This window comes from Perissodus microlepis, chromosome 1 (assembly GCF_051167445.1).
Source record: "Perissodus microlepis isolate ML-2025 ecotype Zambia chromosome 1, ASM5116744v1, whole genome shotgun sequence".
Lineage (NCBI taxonomy): Eukaryota > Metazoa > Chordata > Actinopteri > Cichliformes > Cichlidae > Perissodus > Perissodus microlepis.
In genome coordinates, this window is record NC_140461.1 from 6,490,748 (window position 1) to 6,514,177 (window position 23,430).

General features: G+C 39.6%; 1 protein-coding gene across 3 annotated transcripts; it reads right to left on the bottom strand.

Annotated features, from left to right (window-relative positions):
* Positions 1-51: 51 nt before the first annotated feature.
* eprs1 (glutamyl-prolyl-tRNA synthetase 1) lies at positions 52-22,522 on the bottom strand. Of its 3 annotated transcripts, XM_084928095.1 has the most exons (36): positions 22,338-22,522; positions 19,876-19,960; positions 19,658-19,757; positions 19,421-19,577; positions 19,171-19,307; positions 18,771-18,865; positions 18,562-18,688; positions 18,261-18,453; positions 17,987-18,158; positions 16,254-16,487; positions 16,083-16,167; positions 15,906-15,965; positions 13,596-13,616; positions 12,148-12,258; positions 11,634-11,770; positions 11,336-11,543; positions 11,151-11,263; positions 10,931-11,048; positions 9,924-10,097; positions 9,575-9,742; positions 9,082-9,309; positions 8,099-8,302; positions 7,756-7,992; positions 7,412-7,677; positions 3,952-4,003; positions 3,658-3,867; positions 3,160-3,232; positions 2,964-3,043; positions 2,770-2,871; positions 2,518-2,673; positions 2,234-2,431; positions 1,897-2,070; positions 1,609-1,769; positions 1,323-1,401; positions 1,161-1,225; positions 52-1,039 (listed from the first exon to the last, which is right to left on the bottom strand). In XM_084928095.1, exons 1-36 carry the CDS (start codon positions 22,378-22,380, stop codon positions 889-891), a joined length of 4,974 nt encoding a protein of 1,657 aa, XP_084784221.1. In that variant the 5' UTR covers positions 22,381-22,522; the 3' UTR covers positions 52-888. The 3 variants fall into 3 exon arrangements, with proteins under 3 accessions (XP_084784221.1, XP_084784229.1, XP_084784238.1); XM_084928103.1 differs by lacking the exon at positions 13,596-13,616; XM_084928112.1 differs by lacking the exon at positions 9,082-9,309.
* Positions 22,523-23,430: the final 908 nt, after the last annotated feature.

Here is a 23,430-nt window from a genome sequence, read left to right on the forward strand (position 1 = left end):
ACCCAGGCTTAAAAAAACAATAACAAAACAAAACCACACACATACACTGGATAGTTTGCCATGGAAATTACTTTATTTTAGACAGGCAGCAGAGATCTTTCATGTGAGAGAAGAGACAGGAGGCGATATTGACCATACACACGGTTCATCACAGCTGCACCATTTGGCTCTGGTGGATAAGAGATTTTTAAAGCCGTTAAATATAAAGCCACATACTGTAACCATACAGACAGAGCAGGGCTGACAAAACTGCAAAACAGCAAGAGTGCTTGCAGAGTTCCTGAGATAGTCTGGCTGTGAGGGAGATGGGGCTGTTGCCAGGCAAAGAGACATTTTCCCACAGATTGTAATTGTCAGGATTTCCCCTCCCCATCAGTAACATTCTCCTTTGAGAGTTTTACAAAAAGGCCAAACATCCTTAATTCATCAATTTTCAAGTACAGAAAATCTTGCATTTTAGGTATGGAGTTTGAAAAATATTCAAGAAAGTGGTTCCAGATAAAGCACAATTGCTGCTTTCACTCATCAGATGTTTGATGCTGACACACCTGCCTAACTCCTGGCCATTTCCATTCTTGTGTCCCCCTTTGGACAGCGAGTCTCTTTCTGACAGGGCCTTTAGAGGATAATCAACAATTTAGATATTAACGGCTATAAGAGTAAACATCTCTTGTCTCCGCTCCATTTCCAAAGTGTTGTAACAATGATGACATGTTTTTTTTTTTTTAAAAACCAAAACAAAAAAAAGAGAGCATGTTCCCTTCCTGAATCCCAAAGTTTAGTCACCTCACTTAAGTTAAACACCAAGAAGGAAAAACAGTTACAGAGAAGGTGGGAAAGCCCTTTTCTACTAAGATGCTTATTCTCTTGCCCCAGAAGAGCAGGTGCTCAGTAACTACGTCCAAACAGAGTGTAGTACTCGGCTGGCTCCTTGCCGCTGACACACTTCTGTCCAGGTTGGAGGGTCTTCAGAGGAGTGAATGGGATACAGAGACTCTTGGCTCCCATGGACGGAGCACCAGGCTCCAGGTCCTGGTCCCTAAAAAAGATCAAGCAAATAGTCCTTCAGTGGTGGAAATTAAGCACTCTGAGCACAACAAGCAAACTGTGGGGGAATCACAGGAAACATTATGTATACAATACCAATATGTCAGACTTACTTAGCAGTGATTTTCTTGATCCAGTCCTCGCATTCAATTCCTCCACAGAATGGGATCTGGACAATCTATCAAGCAAAGGAAAATATATGAGATCAATTATTTATTCTGATGAGGAAAGACGGTGAGATGTCTGAGCTGTTGTGGCTTGTTTGTGTTACTCACCTTGCCCTGGTCCAACTCTTTCTGGAACTGCTCCATTGTGTCTGCAGCCACCATGTGACTCTTCAGATCATCTGAAGCTCTGACAAACAGACATTAACCAAGTGTTTACAGACACCATGTAATCTCACAGAATCTGTGTACACTTATGTGTACACTTATTTATATTTTAACTTTGACACTTGTATCAATTATTAAATCCTCTAACAAAAAGCCCTGTGGTAGAACTGTCCTCGACTGGGGATGTGTCCATTTGTAACAAAACCTCAGTGTAGTAAGTATAACATACTTTTTGAACAGGCTGTTCTGGATGTCCTCCAGCATGTTGAGCAGATTCTTCTCCACTTCAGCCTCTGGTATTGTCACCTTTGCTCCTGAGTCTCTCCTCACTGCGACACACTGCTTCTGCTGCATGTCTTTAGGGCCCACTTCCAGTCGGATAGGAACTCCCTGGATGAGAGACCCCAGCATACAGAACAAGGAGTCAGAAACCAAACTGACATCTGTTTTTTTCCAATTAATATTCTCTGCATCAGGTTAAAACTATAATAAGGATTATGATCATGTTGTTAATGACCTTGAGTTCCCAGTGATTGAACTTCCAGCCAGGTGAGTAATTGTCTCGGAGGTCAGACTTCACCCTGATACCAGCCTCCTGCAGCCTTTTCAGGTATTTGGTGCACTGAGCCAACAGCACCTCCTTCTCCTGTTCTGGCAAGGTTGCGGTGATCCCACAAGGAATGATGACAACCTGGGAAAGGAAAGAGAAATCTTAGACTGGCTGTTGCAGCATCGTTTACATCAATATAGTAGAATAAAAAAAGGACCTTAACATCTTCATCTGTTACAAAAATAAAAATCCACCAGAAACTATTTGTACTGTATCCCATGTGTACATGTGACTGAGTGTTCACCTGGAGGCAAGCCACTCTGGGTGGCAGCACGAGTCCCATGTTATCTCCGTGGACCATGGTGAGAACACCGATGGTCCTGGTTGTGATTCCCCACGAGTTCTGGAAAGCCAGCTGCTTCTCGCCCGGCCTCTTGGGGTCCTCAAACACAATCTCAAACATCTTGGAGAAGTTCTGGCCCAGATGGTGGGACGTAGCACCCTGGGGAAAAGGGGACTCTTGCTTCAATGCAATGTTTACTTGCTTACTTGAGTAAGAGGATTGAGAGAATAAAGCCAGTGTGTTACCTGAATGGCTCGGCCGCTGGCAGAGATGAATGCCTCCACGGTTGTTGTGTAATCTCCTCCTGCAAATTTCTCCTTCTCAGTCTTCCTCCCCTTTACCACAGGGATGGCCATTAGCTCCTCATACACCCTGGCATATAGATCCAGGATTTGCAGAACCTGCATACAGATGACACATAAACAGCCTTCCAGAAACACTGTACTCGAATATGTCTGCCTAGGTACGACTGTTTTACATTCTGTCATGTATATTACCTCCTCAGCTGCCTCCTCCTTTGTGGCAAATACTGTGTGTCCCTCTTGCCACAGGAACTCTCTTGTCCTCAGGAAAGGTTGGGGATGTTTGAACTCCCATCTCTATACAATGGAGAAGAGATGCACACTAAACTGGGTGCTCTTCCATGAGCAATCTTGCAACCATTAACTAAAGAAAAGAAGGGAACACTGACCACAACGTTACACCACTGGTTGAGTTTGATTGGCAGGTCTCTGTGAGACTGGACCCACTTTGCATAGGCTGGATACATCACTGAGGTGAATAAAGAGAGATAAAAGGGGTTAGGAACAATGTTAAATGTTTTAAAATTGATATGCTGAATGTGAGTCTGCATAGCTTTATGTTAACCAAAGAGCTGTGGTTCAGACCTGTTTCACTGGTGGGTCTGACAGCAATGGGCTCTGCAAGCTCAGTCTTTCCTGACCGAGTTACCCAAGCAACCTTAAAAAAAGGGAAACCAAAACTGTAATAACAGGATATTGCACATTTACAGTTCTATATTTTTACTACTAGTTTTATCTTTGTATGATTATCTCATACACGCTCTTTCTGTAAAGAGCACTCGTCTGTTTGGCCAGCTAGGACTGACTGTTTTGACCTGCTGAGAGAATTTTTACGACAGCCACCTTAAATGTTAGGACTTGAACCTTTCAATTAACCTACTTCTGACATCACTAGGATATAAATGACAGAAGACCATAAAAATAATGACAGAGTCCCATTTATGGATCAAGACTGTGCTTGATCCATAAATGCATGCGCGAGCATATCATTATGATTTCTTGTAGTTGCCTATTTCTTTAATTTATGTTACCCAGTTTGCTTTTTGTAAACATCAGAAGATGTCCGTGCAAAGTCTCATTTACCTCTGGAGCAAAGTCTGCAATGTGGGACTTCTCCTTCTCCAAGGCTGCCTGAGAGACAAACATAGGGAAGTAGCAGTTCTCCACACCCAGTTTCTTAATTTCCTTGTCAAAGAAGTCTTTAATAGACTCCCAGATTGAGAAAGCCCAGGGTCGCAGCACATAGCAACCGCTGACGTCATAGTACTCAATCATCTCAGCTTTAGTGATGACCTGAGGAGGACAAGAGAAGAATATTAACAGAAGATTTTGACTGACATAGCAAATTGGGCTGTTGGAGTAAAGGGTGATACTCACCTGAGAGTACCAGTCAGCCAGGTTCTCCTCTTTTTTGGCTTCCAGACCCAACCTGACAGGAGATATACAAATGAGTAAGAGTTATAAAAGACTTAGGAAATGTTTCTAAGCACAATTTATTGTTAATCATGTGTTTCTTCGACAGAATTTCATTTATTTTCTTCACAAATTTGAGAAAGCGGCGATGAAGCACTGACAGAGAAACACAAACACAACAATCGGGTAATTCTTGGTTAGTGATCACTGCTCCTGAGTGCACAAACACAAGAGTAATGACTGCAATTTCAAGTCAAGTCCATCATGCTGCTTAAAGCAAACTGTATTTCTAAAGCTAACTGACAAAACAGAGCCAGAGCATGAGGGCAAAATGATAATCCTTTTTTTTTTTTTTTTTTTGGCACAATGACACTTTTACTGCCTGAGGAACAAAATCTACTTTCTATATATCCATATAGACGTATATAAACCCTTTTCTCTCCCAGCAGGTCTCCAATTCACAGTTTCAACTGTGCACGAAAAAAAAAAAAGTGCCAAAAACAAGACTACGAGTCTAAAACCATGTTAGTATCAAGGCTTTGTACTCACAGTCTAGAACTTTAGCTTTAGCATGCCAACATGGTAAGCATTAATTCAGTGGGTTAGCATTTAGTAATCCTAAACACAAAACACTGCTCAGGCTGAGGGGAGTGTCAGAGCGACTGTCAGGAAACAATTGCTAGAAAATGCAACTTATTTAAAAATGTAGCTTTTATTGAACCACATGGCAATTAAAAAAAAAAAGATAATATTTTACATACAGGAGAATTTTAAACATTTTTATTTGTATCATGTTTGCCATTTATTACATTTTTAAGTAATATGTATTGTAAATATGTATTGTTTGGGTGCATCAAAAATGATGCACCAGGCGTTAAGGAGTTAACTCTCCCCCTAGCCCAGGGGTCGGCAACCTGCGGCTCCGGAGCCGCATGCAGCTCTTTTGTCCTTATACTGCGGCTCCGGGTGGTTTGGGAAAATAAATTAGAAGTATTTAGCTGAAGTGTATTTTATTTGTGTTTAGTTCTTTTTTTAACTTGTAGTTCTAAATTGGAAGATTATTGTGATTTTGAAATATAAAAATAAAATTATATCTTATTATTTTTTCATCGCTCAAAATAAGCGTCACACTCGCGGGAGCCGGTATACCCGCCAAAACGCTGTGCATTTATCGAGACTTTCAACCCCAGGTAGGCCAGTTATGGATCTTCGGATCCACATTATGTTGTTCTCCACCGTGAACTATGTTAAAAACAAACACCGCTCACGCCTCACATATGACAGCAGACGCTGTGCGCAGAGGTTCTGGACCAGAAGTCTTATTGTAAACATATCACGGCAGACCTGACGATGTTTGCATGAACATGCTTTTCAGCATCTCTTTATTAACCACTTTTCACACACGGTTGCTGTACGCATACAGCCGGCTGTAGCTTTTCAGCTCACAGCCCGACAACACAACAGCAGAGAGCACAGACTTTAAGGCAGTGAGGCGTGATTGCGGGTGCCGCTCAGGTGCGTCCGACTCCCCTGCAGCGGCGCTGCAGACCACGCCCCGCCACACACATTAACCAGGTAAAATACATATTTAGGCAGAATTTTGCAAATATCTATTTTTCATTTTTCAGCAGCATAGTGCTTTTTTTCCAATTACTTTTTAAAAGTCAGGTCAAGGCTCCAAAAGCCCAAAGGCGATATAAGGGTGGCGGCTCACAACAGTTTTTGTTTGCTACATGGATCATTTTAGTTCAGCTGGGTGTCTTTCCTTTTGTTATATTTCTTTAAGAGTTCAAAATGTGTTAATTACATAAATAAAATGTAATTTTCTCTGTAGCACTTCATGAATTTCATAAGCAACACACCTTAGTTGCTCTGTGGATTCTTTTAAAAAGCAGTTAAAAACTTTTCTGTTCAAACAAGCCTTTTGTTGATCTACGTATTTTATATTCTTTACATTATGTACATTTGATCTTTTACATTGTGTATAATGCCTATTGATTGTATTGTTTATTTTAATATTTGTGTACAGTGCTTTGTGACTGCCTGTCTGTGAAAAGCGCTTAATAAATAAACTTTACTTACTTTAGTTGTTCACACAAAGCATAAAGTTAAAAAAAAAAAAAAAAACAATATATACAGCGTTATCTTCATTTTAGATTTCAAAAAGTATTTGCGGCTCCCAGTGTTTTCTTTTGCGTGGAAACCAGGTCCAAGTGGCTCTTTGGGTGTAAAAGGTTGCAGACCCCTGCCCTAGCCCCTTATTTACCACTCCCTATATTTAGACATGTACCATTTGTTTTATTGGATAACTTTTACGCACATTAAATGTAGTGTATTATACAGTAAACAAGGGGCAAATTCAGACAGAACCTATAATTATTATATTATTACAACAAATTCCATCACTATATGTCCGGTAGTTGTCAAGATGATTCACTAAAAGCCAAAAATATCAACCTCTTGATGCTGTGGTGATCATAGAAAACAGATATTTCAATCTGGTCCAACCATGGCAACAGAGGGCACTCTCTTGACAAACGGTTAAATCATGAATATTAAAAAAATTAGTAATGTAGCACCATCTTAAAGCCAGTAATTTTAAGACCAACAGCATACAACAGGCACTGAATATGCAGGAAAAAGCAACCACGTCAGACTCACCGAATCTGATTTCAAAAACCCTCCTCAGTCGGTAAGAAACAGCAGCATAGGCTTGTGCTTCAACCATCTTCGGTTTCCAAATCAACACACCCAAATACCTGTGTGTGAGTGTGTGTGTGCGTGTGTTTATTGTTCTAAGACAAGACACCTGACAGGAAGCTGGTGGTGTTCATACCAACAACAGTCCTGCTTAAAATGTACTACTCATTGGAGTACAACCTCCATCACCTGCTGGGGGTTTCATGTTAACCATTCAAATATATGTTCACCAAACAGTGCATATTCTAATGAGCTCAAATCAGATGTCTGAGAATGTGACCAGGTGTAAATGCTTTAATTTAACTCTCCATTTATTGTCAATTTTCAGCAAATTCAAGGACAACCAACTACAGACAGCTGTGCTATTTCTTTTACAAAAATCTGCTTTCTTCCCCAATAAATGTTTCCCCCACTCATCACAGTCAGATGTACCCAAAGAAGACATTTTAATGTGTTGAAAACCCAAAAGACAAACAATAACTTGTATGCAATGCAAACAGTAAAACACTACTATGTTCCTCCATATTCAATGTTCATGGTATTGCATGTAAAAAGGATTATCATTTTAGCTGAAATCATATCAGAGTTGTTGTTATGGAGACCCATTTTAAACCAAAAACTGTGTTAGCTGGAAATTGAAATCTAAATTTAAGCCCGAGCTAATTCATCTGCATTTGGAAATATGTGAAGAGAGATGGGTGAAGGAGTACTTCCAGTCTCTCACCGTGTCTGTTTCTTGGGTCCTTGACCCTCTCCTGCACCTCCTGCTCCTCCGGAGGACTCCTTGCTCTGGCCTCCTTTGTCTCCTTTACCCTTCTTCCCTCCTCCTCCTCCACCTTGTTTCTCAGACTTGTTCTCCTTCTCCTTGCGGTTTTTGTCCTCTCCTCCTGTACCTCCAGCAGCAGCCACTGGTTTGTAGTCTTGTCCAGTGAGAGTCTTGTACTTGCTCTTCAGGTCCAGTAGAGTCTTCACAGCTTCTTCCACCTGGTCCTAAAAAGGAGATGTGATTGTTTATGTTTATGTCTGTGCAATTTTAGTTGTATTTATTACCACTCTGTAAGTTCTTACCTTGGGGGCCTTCTCGGACTTTAGCTTCCTCACCAGGTCTCCCTGCTGGGACACCTGTGAGAACAGCTCCTGGGCCTGAAGAGAGGAGTTAGACTGAGTGGAGGCTGAGCTGGCCTGGGTTTGGGTCTGGGCTGGGGTAGCTGGGGCTTGTAATCCCGGTTTGTAATCTTTTCCAGTATTCTGTTTGTACTCTGCCTTCAGAGCCAGCAACTGCTTCACTGCAGCATCTACTTGATCCTGAAAAAGAACCAATAGAAGGAGAAACATCAAGTCAAAGTCAACACCTCAAGGACTACTGAAAGCTACAGAGCCTCAAAAATTTAGGCAAATGGTAAAATCTCACCTTAGGAGCTTTTTCAGCCTTCAGTTTTCTGACCAGTTCTCCTTGTTCAGCGACCTTCTCATAGAGGTCATTGGTGGAGCCATTCTGGACTGGAGCAGGTGCTTTCTGAGGTGGGGCCACTCCAGGCTTATACTCCTGGCCTGTGATACGTTTGTACTCTTCCTTCAAAGCAAGCAGCTGTTTCACTGCTGCATCAAGCTGGTCCTGAAGAAGATGAAACAAGGAAACTGTAACCCAATTTATTACGATGTTTAGGATTTTTGTGGGTAAAAATATTCCCATTCCAGTGCATGGTGAATATTGTTTTCCCACAATTTACATGCTGGCGACAGCAATCAGTTTTTCTATCAGGTGTCAGATCATTGTATTACCTAAGATTGGTCACGCATTTTTGATGTTAATTCAGACATTTAGCAGTTTTTGCCTATAGCCTTGTGTTCACTCTGATCAGTACAATCCCTCTGGATTACCCTCTCGCAGACAGCAGTTAGAGGAAATAGGTAATTTGGTAATAGTAATAAAGCAAATACACACATTTTTAATATAAGCACTGTTATAATTGTGTGAAACAAGTATGTTAAGCACATGCCGATACAGAACATTTACTGCAAAATTAATTTAAAACCCTAAAACAAAGTTACAGTAGTGCAGAAAATGTGTGCAAATAAAGCACTGAGTGGTGACACATAATTCATGCCAAAATAAGAAATAATCAAACGTACAATTATCTGTACCAGCCCTGTTACCAGGAACCACGTAATGTTTCCAAGAATAAATCTAACTGGTTCTGCACTGAAGCCATGATTGGACGGATTGTTTATTTTAACACTTGTGTGTGTGTCTGAGTAACATTAATAAGTATTAGTGGTTTCAGACTAAGTAACTCCAAATTTCTGACATCCGATTTCCGAGGTAACCGGAATGTGGCATATGAATAAGGCAGGAATTTTTCTACTGTCTGTATTCATCATGCATTTGAATACCTTGGGGGCTTTTTCCGACTTCAGTTTCCTCACTACCTCTCCTTGCTGTGCAACATGTTCATACAGGCCCGAAGAAGAAGAAGGTGGCGAGGAAGAAGAGGTGGCAGTCACGGGAGATGAAGCAGAGGGGGCGGGTGTGGCCATCCCTGGTTTATAATCCTGACCGGTCAGCTTTTTAAACTCTGCCTTGAGAGCGAGGAGCTGCTTTACTGCAGCGTCAATCTGGTCCTGGTACCATTAAAAGTGATCTTATAGTAATGGGTATTTCAGAATAAGCTTGACTGTCATGCAAATGGCACGAGGAGATGGAACGGTCACTGGACAAATCATGTGAGACATCACGAGGGAAGGACCAGACAAGTGATTTTTGACGCAAGAATTCAGCGGATATGAGATGGGACACAAAAAACAAGCGGACAAACAACGTGGGGCGTAAAACGATGATCTGACAAACAGATGAGGATGTGATTATGGATTGGAAAATGCCCTTTACCTTTGGTGCTTGATCTGCTTTCAGTTCCCTGACCAGCTCACCCTGCTGGACAACACGAGTGTATGGGCAGGACGTGGAGTCTGAGGAAGAGGTAGGTGGGGCTGGCGTTGAGGCAGGAGGAGCCATGCCTGGCTTGTATTCCACACCGGTTTGCTGCTTAAACTGCTCCTGCAGATAAAGAACAGATGAGACTGTCAGTATTTTTTTTTTTTTCAAGCAAAGCCCTTTTTGAACATCAACTCCTGACAATTTCAAGAGAATCAGGATTTAGTATTTGCCAGAAGGATCAGAAGGATCACTTCAGCGCATGTCTTTATCTTTATAATACTTTTATTTAAAGCCAACATACCTTTAGAGAAAGCAGCTGCTTAACAGCCTTGTCCACTTCATCCTTGGGAGCTTTGGCAGCTTTGAGCAGGCGGACAGCTTCGCCCTGTGCTACAATGCTTGAGAACAGGTCAGCCGCTGGGGCTGAGGCTGGGGCTGGCACAGAGGTTTTAGGAGCCTTGGCAGGGCTGGCAGGCTTATACAACAGAGATGAAGAAACTGTCAGTTACCAGTTTATCCAAGATGTCTCACATTTTTATCCCATTTTATTCCAAGCTTGCATGCTAAGCTGATGCCCTGAAGGCCCTAGATGCCAGGGAATTTTATTTATTTATTTTTATTTTTAGAAAGATGCTACAAACATAAATATTGTTAGCCTACTGTTGCTAACAATAAAAAAAGAACACTTGATAAAACTCTGAAGAAGTAAAGAACCAGAAAAGTGTTTTGACTTAATAGTTTTAGCAGATAACATTTACCTTTTATCCATAATAATTAAGACAGGTATAGGCAGGTTTGACTTTTCTTTGGTGTATATACACACTAGGACATAAACACACACACAATACATTCCCTTCAAAAGTAGGAATGAATAAAATCCACATACAATTCCCAGAATAAAATCCTCCACACCCTGTGTGACCAACAAGTATAACAGAAGGTGGCTAGCTTTTCACTAATATTCAACTTTTAAGCTAGAAGCTGTCAGTTTTCAGGCAATAACAAATAATAATATAAAAGGCCGACTGGCAGCTTTCAAACTGGGCCTGAACCTTGTTTAGTTTTCACCTATTATTAGTCTAGCATTTGCTTTACTGGTTAAACCAGTTAGGATTCACAGGGTAGGTTCCTGCTACTGCCACTAATTGTACTGTGCTTTTTGTTTCCGTCTTAGTACATCCAATGCAAACATCAGAGCACACTAAAGTTTAAGTAATTCAGAGGACTTTATGGTTGCAGTTGAACAGCAAATGTCTTTCATACAGGAACATTAGGCGTATAATTGCAAACCCCTTACTGAATACTCACTGTGTTGTCGGAGGCCGGAGTCTTGCTCTTTTCCTTGGATCCAGCTGTTGGCATCTCCTTAGTGTGGCCATCTGGAATGTAGATGAGCACACAAGGACTCTCCTTACAGCTGTTGGGACTGCAGACACAACCCCAGTTAATAAAACAGTAATACAAAAAAATGGATACATGCCCAAAAGGTGTTTTGGTACTGAGCAGATTCGGGTTTTCACTTCTTTACCTGAGTGGCTCATAAGGCTGGTCACAGATGTAGAAGCCCCGCCTCTGGAGCTGGATGATTTCACCTTTCTTCAGGTTCTTCAAACAGGGGTCACCAAGCATCTTTTCTTCCAACTGAGATCAAAAACAGATAATAAAATAACCACATCCATGCAGTATAATGCACACACAGAGCAAATAACTGACCTTGCTATGTTTATTAATGTAGTCCTTGAAGTTGTCGTCTTTGGTGATGACAGCTTTGGAGATGAGTGGTTGATAGTTGACGCAGATGGCCGGCACCGGGAGGGAATTGTTTGTTTCAGCCAGCCATGTGATCTTTGTTGTCTTCTTGTAGTCTTTGTTGTCCAGATTCAAGCTTGCCTTCATAGACAAAACCTTTCCATCAGCCCCTCTAAGTGATAAGAAAGGGCGACAGCATGAAAAGATCAGAGGGAATTCTGATTCTTAAAAGAAATACAGATCATCTAAACGATGGTCATACTTGTTGATCTTGGTGATGATGAGGTTGCCCCAGTTGATAAAAGTAACCGTCTCTCCCTCTGTGAAAGTCTCAGCATCGGCTCCTTCAATCAGAACTCTAGGACCATACCAAACCTCCTTCATCCCAACCTCGGCATTCTAGATAGGCACAGAAATGGCATCAGCTCAGTAGCACTGCAGCAAAGCTACATTGGTGAGTATGCATGACTCATGCTATAGTCAAGTGACATAAACTGCAGTTCCTGGAGTGGCTGGTTTTCAAGTAAGGGAGAGTCAGTCCTCATAGCAAAAGATGCTGAATGCTATTAACTGAGATGTTTCAGCTAAAAACCAAGGTGCTCTTCCCAAAAGAGAGTAACACAAGACATGTTAGAGCTAAAAAGATTTTTAGGAATAAAATCAGTTACCATGAGATTTAAATGACAGCTGTTTTGATGGGACAAACTGGACAAAAATAAGTAAGTAATCAAAATTGGCGGCAAGCTGTTAAAAACAAAACAAAAACCCCCTCAAACCTTGGGATGTTTGGCAATTTCCTTCATCTCCTCTGTAGCCTCTGGGACAGACACTGGCACCACATAGGAGCTGGATAGAGCTGTGTACCTGGGAGCTACCGGGTCTATAACCTAAAACACCAACAGAAAGAGACACATATACACACGCAGAGGTCAGTAAAAGAAAAATCTGCACTTCACATACAAAAAGCTGAGTAATGCAAGAAAAAAGCAAAATATGATGCAACTTTGAAGGCTTCTCCAAAAAGAAACAAAAAATCTGGACAGAGACGCTTCAGCTCAGTAAGCGATAAATAAAACTAAGCCAGAGGAGGAAAAAAAAGATGATTTCAAGAGTGAATAATGACTGTATGCAAGTTGGGAAACAAGCTTTTATTCAGCTGCTTACTCAGTCGCTATCCGCTTCCACTATTTTACCAGCCAACCTGGATGTAAATGACAACTGAAGGATTTGAAAAAAACGTGTTCATAACAGATTATAAAGTATCGTACACACACTTTTCATGTTGTTCTACACAGTTATTTATTGAAGATCTAGTCATAAAAGTCACCATTTCTCATTTTGTGTATTTAAAAAAAATCATTTTTAATATAACAAAAATATTCAGAAAAGTTGCAACCATCACTGATGTTTCTCTGATGCAAGTTTACTATGTTAAAGAGCAACAACTTTGGTTGATTAGAATATCAGCCCTTGTGGGCTTGAATGTAATCTTAAAATGGGGAGAAAAATGCAACAAAACAAAACAAAACATGGTTTTGAAAGTTGTCAGGGTAACAATTCACATATTATTTTCATAAAAATCAAGATTTCATACACATTCTGTATGAAGCCCTTTACAAATTGTCTTACCAATATGTACCATTTTATGAATCTGCCACTGGAAGACCTGTGACCTGGTCCCGAATTAAAGACTTGGGTGTTCTCACTCAGTAATGCATGATTAACTATATGAAAGGGCAACTTCTTCATCACAAAAAATACATAAATAAAACTGAAGTGGCGTAAAGGATGAAAAAGAGACAACAGATTCATAGGAAGATAAAGACAAACTGCCCTTTTGGTTATAAACATGCTGTTCAGGGCAGTTAATATGGAATATATTGAAGCATTTCCTGTATCTTCAGTGAATATGCTTTAGATTTGACATTTGTTCAATCTGTGTAAACATGTATAGAATAAAAACAACCATATTTACTTTACTCAGAATGTTTGGGAAGGGAAGCCAACAGTCACGTGACCCTAAATAACCACTATTTTAAAAACCTTATTTTGTCACGACTTAAAATTGTCTGTTGCATTGTGCCAACCTATTCTTTGGAATCCTATTGTTTGGGCTGGTAAAATAGCGCAAGCCATTGGCGGGCTTTCAGATTAACCAGCACATGATGGAAGCAGGGAGAGTGACAATGAGGAAGAGCAGGAGGAGCAGGAGGTGGAGGAGTACCTTCAGACAGCTAACGGGCAGCTTGGAAACAGAAGAGTGAGATGCTGTTTAATGTCAGATACGATAGAGGAAGAGAGAGAGGAAGAGACAGACACATTTACACAGAATGATCCATTCACAGAACTTATCCTTGCTGCTTTGTTACACCCTCCTGATTTGGTTTGTGTCTTATGTCAACGTCCAACGTCCTAACCACAAATGCATGTATGAATAAAATAGTGAATTATTATTTTCAAATGGTCGACAGGGAAATCAAAACAGGGGAAGCAGAAGAGGAAGTGAAAGCTGAGTGATGAGAGTAATAAGCAACTAAAGAATAAACTGTGGCTAATATGGAGCCTACTTTATTTCACTAAGCTTGGTGTAATTATCCATTACATTCAATAAAAGAAGACTTATTCTGCCTTGTTTTATCTACCAGTGGTGCATGACCCATTAAGCATGTGTCTCTATGATGTCAGTAATTGTGGATATTGCTAATACGGTCATCAGTTTGCTGTCAGCATAAAAGCTCCTCCCACCTGCTGTTAAACTCTGGCTGCCCCTTATTAACAGAAATCAGAATAAAGCTTATTTAATGGAGGGTCAAGAGCTACCGTGGGTGAATTGATTAGCTACATATTGGTCGAGCTTAAGATGAATAAGGATTATATTGGATTATTAACCATTTAAAACCACTGCAGTACAGTCCAAAGATACAATACACACCTAGAAATCAGCTTTGAAGTCATGTTTTGATTTTACACAATGTGGAAAAATGGCTACTATTCAAAAACGGCTAAAAATGGCAGGTATATTACTTCAACAACAGGAAAATATTTTAGCCTTGTCAAACAGACCAACAGTGTAGAGTTCCTAAAAACTGACCTAACCTGTTCTGGCACATACGACTAAAGCACACAATGGAATCACATTCACTGAGATTCATGTGGTCCAAAACAAAAATGAAAGTGATCATTAACAAATATGTAACAGGTAACAATTATTATTATCACTATTATCATTACAACTCATCACCAGAGACAGAAAATGTGAGATTTATTGTGTTGGCCATTAATGCCCTATATCTAACTTGATTTTGGTTGAGCTTAAAACATAAGTAAATAAGAAAAGCTAAATCAAATGCTTTCAAACCCAAATGCCTGCAAAGACACTAGGATGGAATGGTAGGAACAGTGCGAGGCACTGGTGAGTAAACTGTCTGTTAAAAAGCTCCATATTTGAAGATTTATATAATAAAAGGAAAATAAAAGGTGAATTAAAAGCAGACGGCTGCTCACAGTTCCAAAGTCTTGATTAGCAGAATAGAATTAGACAAAACTCATCTCTTAAATACCTGTTAAAAAAAACAAAAAAAAACAAAAACAGCCACCTTAAAACATCCCCTTGCTAGCATGAAGAAAGTTTATGAGAATAATGTAACTATCTGACAACTGCGAGGAGCAGCTGGTTAGTTGAACATGCACATGAGACCTTTGCAAAAACAGAGACAGCTGTCTTTAAATCGACCTCACTGCGACATGATCAGTGCCAATTGGTAGCTGTTGAATTTAACCACCCTTGGATATAAATCCTTGTATAGGTCATAAGTTTAAAACTGACTTTGTTTTTTGTTTATTTTTTGAGAAAGAAAAACTGCTTTCACTTTCTTTACATTTATACTGATGGTTCACACCTTCTTCCTGACTCTGGGATGAAGCAGCAAGTGCCAGCAAGGAAGACCACACAGAGGAAGCAACACTGACGTCCAGACAGTTGAAAATGAAGACATCAAATCATGAATACCAACATATGTGGGACATGAAATGAAGCACCTAGTTTGGTTTTTCAGGTTTTCTGTGTTATTGGGGTTAATAAGCAGGCTGAGATTGGGGTAATGAGGCAGGAGAGGAGGTGGCAAATGAAAGCATTTAAGAGAATGAAAAGAGCAAAGCCATGCCAGCAGTGAATTTGCAGAGCCTGTTTTTTTTTACTACAGATTCATTACATATACTTGAACGCTGGTAGATTTACACTTATACCTCTATGCTCACACGTGACATCTCTAACATATAAGTCAGGTTTTGACTGAAGAAAAATCCAAAACTAATTCACAAAGCAGGAAATAAAGTTATTTTGTGTGCAATTTAATATATCAAGCTTATGTTCACTGTGCTCATATAAGCCCAATAAATAAATTTACTTGTGTTGCTGCAGCAAAGCTAAACGGGCTTTAACGACAACTGATTAAATTCATAATCAGAAACATTTTAAATGTTCTACTGACAAAAATTTAGACACAGATGAAATATAACAAAATTTTAAATTTACCTTCTTATTGAAGGCCCAGATCTTGTCCCACTCCATGTTAACCACAGACCTTGATCCACCCTAGGGAAAAGAAAAAACAGGGATTAAGAAATAGAAAAAAAAGCATATTTTTATTTAAGAATGTACTCATTTGCATCAACATTATTGACAGATTATTGCATCTTCTTTAAAATGCACCTGGGCTGCTATGAACTGCTTCAGACCCTCCACAGTCATTCCTCTTCTCAGCACTCCTCTGACAGTGGGGAACCGAGGATCATCCCTGAAGGACAAGACCCCCCAAAAAAGTTAAAAGAGCACTTAAAGGGAGAGAGAGATAAAAAGCAAAACAAACTAAGCCAAACTCACCATCCATCAACATATCCCTGATCAACAAACCAGGTGAGCTTCCTCTTGGAGAGCACCGTGTTGTTGAGGTTGAGTCTGGCGTACTCCCAGACGTAGGGCTTCCTGAGGCCCAGAGCATTGATTATCCAGTAGAACTGCTCATCACGATCATGATACTCAGTGGTCCTAAGAGCATGGGTAACGCCCTCTAAGCTGTCCACAATGGGGCAGGCAAAGTCATATGTTGGGTAGATGCTGAAAGCAAAGAAGATGAGATGTATTATCAAACGTAATTATCTGAATGTGCTCAATTTTTACCACACACACGCCGTGATTTGTTCCAAGGTACACAAAAACACAGCAAATTCAGAGTGACTTCTGTTATGCTCAACAATAAAGCCTTCACTGACCGACTGCTGCTGTAATGACCAACCCGTTAACTCAACTTGAGTGGTCCAGTCAACTTTAGAAAACATTTTAACCCTTTCACGCATAGCGGTCACTACAGTGGACAGCTATTCAAAGGCTTTTTTCCTGTATTTGTGTCAGTGTTGATGGTATACTTGCACATAAACCACTGCACTGGACACTGATGTGTCACTCCATACACATCAGTTATCCACCTAAGTGGATATGTAAAAAAAACTCTTTGAAAAGTACATGTTTAAAAAATGAAGTTCAAAAATCTTTTTTTCATGCCTAAAGATTAATAAAAATACTTTGGAAAAAAATCCTGATTGAGGTTGTCAGAATTCATGCATGAAAGGGTTAAACCCCTGCATGGATTACGTTTATCGCCAAGTTCTATATGATTGCTTGTTTTTTGTCAGTACGCATTGCTGGTTACTTTAGCATGCATCTAAAAAACAAACAAAAAAAACATGTGTCTCCATTTTTACTAGGCAGACAGTTAACATCTAGACAGATCTCATGAGATAAGTGATAAATGTGAAGAGCCACTACAAAGGCTGTGAATAAAGCTCAGAAATTTCCACCTATTTAAATTTAAAAAAAAAAAAGAAAAACAAAAAAACAACAACCTTGGTTTCGTGCTGTTCTCTTTTGTTAACGCAAAATGAAAAAAAAACAAAAATTATAAATTTGACCAACTAAAATAAACCTACAACACAATGTGCAAAATCACAGGACAACAAGTATGCAACACACATTTTCTTTAATACAAATTAGAGACTTAGAGCTTTTTATTGTCATTGTGCAGTTTCTTGCACAGCGAAATTGGGTAGCTGAACCACAAAGGTGCTAAAGTAAGAAGAAGAGAAACCAATATACAACGAAGGCGGAAAATAAATAAATAATTAAATAAATAGAATAAAATAAAAAACAGTGTATATGTATACATATGTGAGTGGAACTATATACATGGTGTATGTGTAGGAAACATTGAAACAGACTGGGACCAAAATAATTGCACATGAGCCAAAAATATTGCACAGAACATGGAAAGACTGAGATATTGCACATAGATGATCAATAGATCAATAGATGAAAATTGAAAAAGTGCATATTATAGTCAACATTTTGGATGCCACAGAAACTAGAGATTAATTCCTCATCAATTTTACGATTTTGATTACTGGAATAAATAAAAATTGTTATTAATACCAGAGCAGTTTTTGAATAATAGGGACTTCCTCTGTTCGTGTTAATGCTAATTTCTGCTTTCTACGCTTTCCTTTTTATTCTGTGTATATAAATGCCACAATTCAGACTAACAATAGAATAAAGCCACATACTTGTAGGTGTTTCCTGTGCGAGGGTGGGCTGCGTTCTTGCAGCGGTAGAGGGTGGGGTCTCTCATGCAGCCATTGTTGGAGTTCATGTCAATCTTTGCCCTCATGCAGCAGGTCTGACCGTACTCTGTTCCCACTTTCATCTCCGACCACATCTTCATGTTCTGCTCCACGGCTGCAAGAGAGACACAGAGAGGAGTTGTATGGAAAAATCACATGTTGCTAGGCTTCAGCATTCACTGACAGGTCATCATCATCGTCCCGTCCTAAGCCGTACAATTGTTTCTGCAGCTGGACTCAACACGCTGCTCCCTCTCCTGCTTCATCTGCTCAGGTGGGGTGTTGTCGATGTAAGCTTTGCCCTCAGCAAGCAGCTTCTCTGCAAACTTCATTATAGTGGGAAAGTGGTCACTGGTGTAAGTGAACTGGTCTGGGTGGATCTGGAGCATGGAAACATCTTCCAGGATCACCTAAAGAGTAGCACAGCAAAGATGCAGAAATGTGAACACAAAACTTACATGTTTTTTTTGTTATTATATTTCTTTTTCCGAGTAACAGCAAAATAAATAATATCTTACCTTCTCAAAGTCCTCCTTCTCCTTCTCAGGGTTGGTGTCATCGAAGCGCATGATGAGCTTGCCTTTAAATGTGACCTGGTAGTGCTGGTTGAGCAGGGCAGCCTTGGCATGTCCGATGTGCAGGTATCTGTCCAAGGGAGGCAGAGAAAAAGTTAGGGAAGCTAGTAAATTAACAAACGTTTCTTTTAAACTCCAGATTCAAGTCGTACCCGCTGGCCTCAGGAGGGAACCGAACCACCACCTTGCCCATCTCAGCTCCTGGCAATTCCACAAACTTCCCGACATCCGCCTTTTTCCCTTCCAACTGTGAAAATGACACAATCAGTCAAGAATGGAATTAAAAGGTGCATTTATATCTTAATCTTAATCTAGACATGGTACACAAACATAATAATCAAGCATTAAACATTCAAATATCAAAGTTTAATGTACCAGTTTAGTTTAAAGAGATAAAAACAACATGTTTGGTGGCTTTATAAACATTAACATCTATTCTTTTTTCTTTGCATCTTCAGGTTAAGGATTCGGGTCATGCTCACCAAGTTTTACAATCATAGTTTGCCACAATGAACACTGAATCATTCTTTAAATGGAAAAAATAACACTTACTTTGGTTTTGTTCATTGAAGCCTTCTTACTGGAGTACTTGTTGCCCACAGCAGTGAAAGGAACTTGTGAGCTCAGGAAGAAGAACCAGCGGCTGACGTGGGAAAAGGATTTGCCCTGCTTTGGCCATTCCCCATGATCTGTGGATAAAGAGTCACAATCTGTAGTGCTGATTTTAAAATGTTTAGTTACATACATTTCACACTAAAATCAGACAGAGAAAAAAAGCTGTTAAATCCTGGATGTTACTGACCTTTGAGAGCAGCCCAGACAGACAGGTCAGCCAGGGTGAGGGCATGCCCAACCAGGAAGGTCCGCAGTGAGAGAGCCTTGTCCAGTTCAGCCAGTGCCACAGTCAAATCTGGCTGATTACACAGACTGCGAGCACTAAACTCCAGCCAGTGGTCAACCTGAAGACATCATGAAGAAAAAATTAAATGAGCATTCAGAACAATTGCAAAACATCACAGATATGCACAAACATACACACCTCAGTCTGCTCCATCATGTTGGATCCATACAGGCCAAGAGCAGGAGCAACCCGAGCCAAGTAGCGACAGATAGAGTTGTCATCGCTGAACTGGACTGAACTGAGAGAAGGAAAATGAGAAGAGATAGTTGAGATAAAAGAATGTAAACTCCACATCTCTTATTTTGTACAGCATGTAAATTAAACTCGACCTGCAGCTCGATAATTATGGCACCTACTCTGAGATGTGAAGCCGCGTGTCTTTGCCTTCCTCCACTGATACCTGCACACTGCTCTTCACATGTTCAGCTGTCAGAAGTGCCCCTGCAAGACAGACAAGACAACACAGTGTTTTTTAGTGTTTTTACTCTCACACTCCAAAGCACAGCTCCAGAAAACAGTCAAATTTGATCACTGCATACCTGCACACTCAAACAGATATGAAATCTGACAACCAGGTGAACTGGTCCAGTGACACGAAGCACGCAAACTGCAATCTTTCCCGTAACTCTGCACAACACCTACCTTAAGTTCAGTCTGCTTCAAAGGCTTTTTGTACTGAATCCACATTCAACTCCAGACCTTTTATCTGCTTATTTCTTTTCATTTGTTTTCAAACTAAACAAACCGAACAATGGCATAAGCTCACATACAGACAAAATTACATTATTAGTTGTGTTACAGGTCTCACAATTTCACAGTAATATTGTAACAGTATGCCACAGTTAATCTAGGAGGCCAATAAAAATTCATTTTTATTTCTGAGCTCATAACAAGCCTTGGTAAAGAACTCAAATAGATAACCCCCAAAATTCTGTAATCTGCTACACTGAACAAGCCCATGAGACAGAGTTGCTGAACATTTCATACACAGAGGTGACGTTCCTTTGAATAACTGATGTAATCTTTTGATGAGCATGCCAAACATTCATAGAGCTACCGTGAATACTTTCTAAGGATTTTTACCACACTTCACTAGTGACCGCAACATACAATTCCTATTGCCAGTTTGACCGGAGTGATTCAGAAGACGGACCCTCGCCGTTTCGTAGAATATTGTAAAGTCATGGTTCCCTTGGAAAATGGCTTAGCATTCATAGAAAATCTAAAGCTGTGTGGTGGGTGTCTGCTCATACTGTGGAACACAAGTCCTTAATAATGATGTAAGTTGTAAAGACCAAAAGAAGAGCAGGGTTTAGAGCTTAATTGTCCGCTGTATTTACAGTAAAATATAAATATAATAAATATAAATAATATAAATATAAATGACATCCAAACAAATAGTATCCCCTTTCCTCCAGATTTTAGATAAGGTAACAGAGTCCAACTTCATGAAGTACAAATAAGTGATACTTACTGTGTACTTATCTTTGTCATAGAATAATGAAAGAGCAGACCTCACCTGGCCATGAAAAGTGCTTGCCTGTCCAACTAATTTTGAGCATCGGAAATAGAGGACTATGTATAAAAACAGCAATAAACCCAAACCAGTGCTTTTGTTAAACCTCCTGAACTAAAGCTGAAAGTCTGAACTTCAATCACAATCTTGATTTTTTGATGTACAGAGGCAAAGCTGTAAAGAAAGTATCTAAATACCTACAGATTTTATTGTAAGGTTTATATAGTCATATATTGGCCTGTCTACAGCTGGTGTATACATGCTCTGTATAAATATGCATGTATGTACAGCTGTAACTGTATGTTTACAGGTGCATTCCGCCATATCACCATTATAAAGGAAAGCTTCTCTCTGAATTTGTTGTGACTCGTATACATTCCAAGCACCTGCATTTCTAAGAAACCGAAAGAACACAGTGCAAGAGTAATCATCCCCATCCAGTTTTACTACGTTTCAGGAGGCTTGCATCAGCCTGCTGTGCTCAGTAAAAAAAAATAGCTACACAGGGGCGCTGTTCAGCAATTATGAACGCTATTCATTTCATTAGCTTGCTTTTGGAAATAACTTCACCAAAATAATCTCTATAAATTATTTTCCACAGTTGATTAAACATGTCAGAGTGGACTGCCACAATGCATTCAGTTTCAGCAGCTTATAAAAACCGAAAGCTGCCCAGCTGAGCTAACCGGCTGGTCTTTAGCTAATGTCAACGTGTCAACCAACGTGTTTAATTTCCAAGTTCAAAAAGACTTTTTCTGTGTAATGTACTCATGGTATGTAGATATTACAGTATAAGCAGGTGGATAAGGCGTAAGAACCGCTGTTTTGAACAAAAAGAACATTTCGTGAACTGTTCACGTGTTGTGGTTTTGGTTTCAGAAGTGCCTACTGGCTAGCTAGCCTTAGCTAGTATTTGTATGCATCTACAGATCACCAATCTCCATTGAATATGAATGAAGTCACACTCTTAACTTCATATTTTATTTGTAACAAGAGCTACTACTCATTTCACGATATTTTAACACTTTACATCATCTGCTATTAAATTCGGGTCGTGTACAATGATCAAATATAAGTCGTTTAAATTACAAAATAAAACTCCAACTGATTTTTTTTCACATCTTCATGTCTGTCTTAACAAGATTTATCACAACGACTGATTTTTGATATTATAATTATATATTTTCCAGTTTAGTATGACACACAGGTGTAAGAAAGCTGATGTCACTCGCAACCTTGCATGCACACACACGGCTAATTGCAGAAAGTCACGTTATTTGGGGATCTCAGGCTGTAACTCACCGAGAGGAGGATTGCTTGTGTTGATGGTAAGATTTAACGCCATACTGCAAAATCCGGCTTCCACACAGGTGGTTACGAGACCCAGCTGAAGTTAACTGGCATGTACAAGAGGTCCACAGCACAGCAAACACTACTCCAGACACAGGAGAGAGAACGAGCCGAGTCGTTCTTCTTCTTCTTCGCCTTCCTTTGCGATTTACGGCAGCTGACATCCCTTTGAGTTACACTACTGCCCTCTTCTGGTTGTAATGGTCAATCGTCTGTTATGTGATCTATGCAGTTGTTCAAATCAAATTATTTCACATAATTCCATTTTTACCAACTTAGATTAGTTAAGATCTATGGGACCGGTTTTCAATGTTTAGCAAAAGAAAAATCACGTGACTCATTATTTCAACATAAGTTTCTGTGTTTCTTCATTTTGGGTTTTTCATTTTCCATGAAGAACCCATCAAACAACACAGTTTGGGGTGGTTCAGGAGATAGAATGAGTTGTCTACTACTTGGATGATTAATTTAATTCCTTTAATATTGATTAATTTGATTCCTATCTATATGTCTGTTATATTGCAGGCCCTGTCATGATGATTTAATTAAATTAGTTATTTGAGTTGTAAAACTTAAAAAGACTATGAAGATTTACCAAGAGTCAAAAGTCGCACCTTTACAGTTTGTATCTTATCAACCCTTTTGCGATTCTCTTGGCTTTCATTAATAACTATAAGGTCAAGAAGATGAAGCAAATTGGTACTTTTGCAGGAAATATGACCCATAAAATTATTTTAATGTTATATTGATGTTAATATGTATAATAGTTTCTGTTCAATACAATGTTTTTCTTTTTCATCTTTCAGCTCTAGGCCTGTGTAGGGTCTGTCTTTTCTAACATGCCGACTAACGATGTTGTCAAAGAATAATTACAATACTTAAACAGTGCTTCAAGATTGCATTAACTGGCTAATCCTTGATCATTTAGCTTTAACTTTATATATCACTGAAATATTAGTGTATTTCTGTTATGTTTTAACTGCACTTAATAGGCATATAATAGACATAAGTGACTTTTGGATTTCTGGATAGCAGTAACAGTAAT

What these genes read in the sequence shown, in the direction of transcription:
- eprs1 (XM_084928095.1), bottom strand. Translation starts at nt 22,380, where the DNA reads ATGGCGTTAAATCTTACCATCAACACAAGCAATCCTCCTCTCG. An exon ending in CTCCGGCCTCCGACAACACA is followed by an intron (nt 10,098 to 10,930) that starts GTGAGTATTCAG and finishes CTGTTGTATAAG; the next exon opens with CCTGCCAGCCCTGCCAAGGC. An exon ending in CAGAACAGCCTGTTCAAAAA is followed by an intron (nt 1,402 to 1,608) that starts GTATGTTATACT and finishes TCTGTTTGTCAG; the next exon opens with AGCTTCAGATGATCTGAAGA.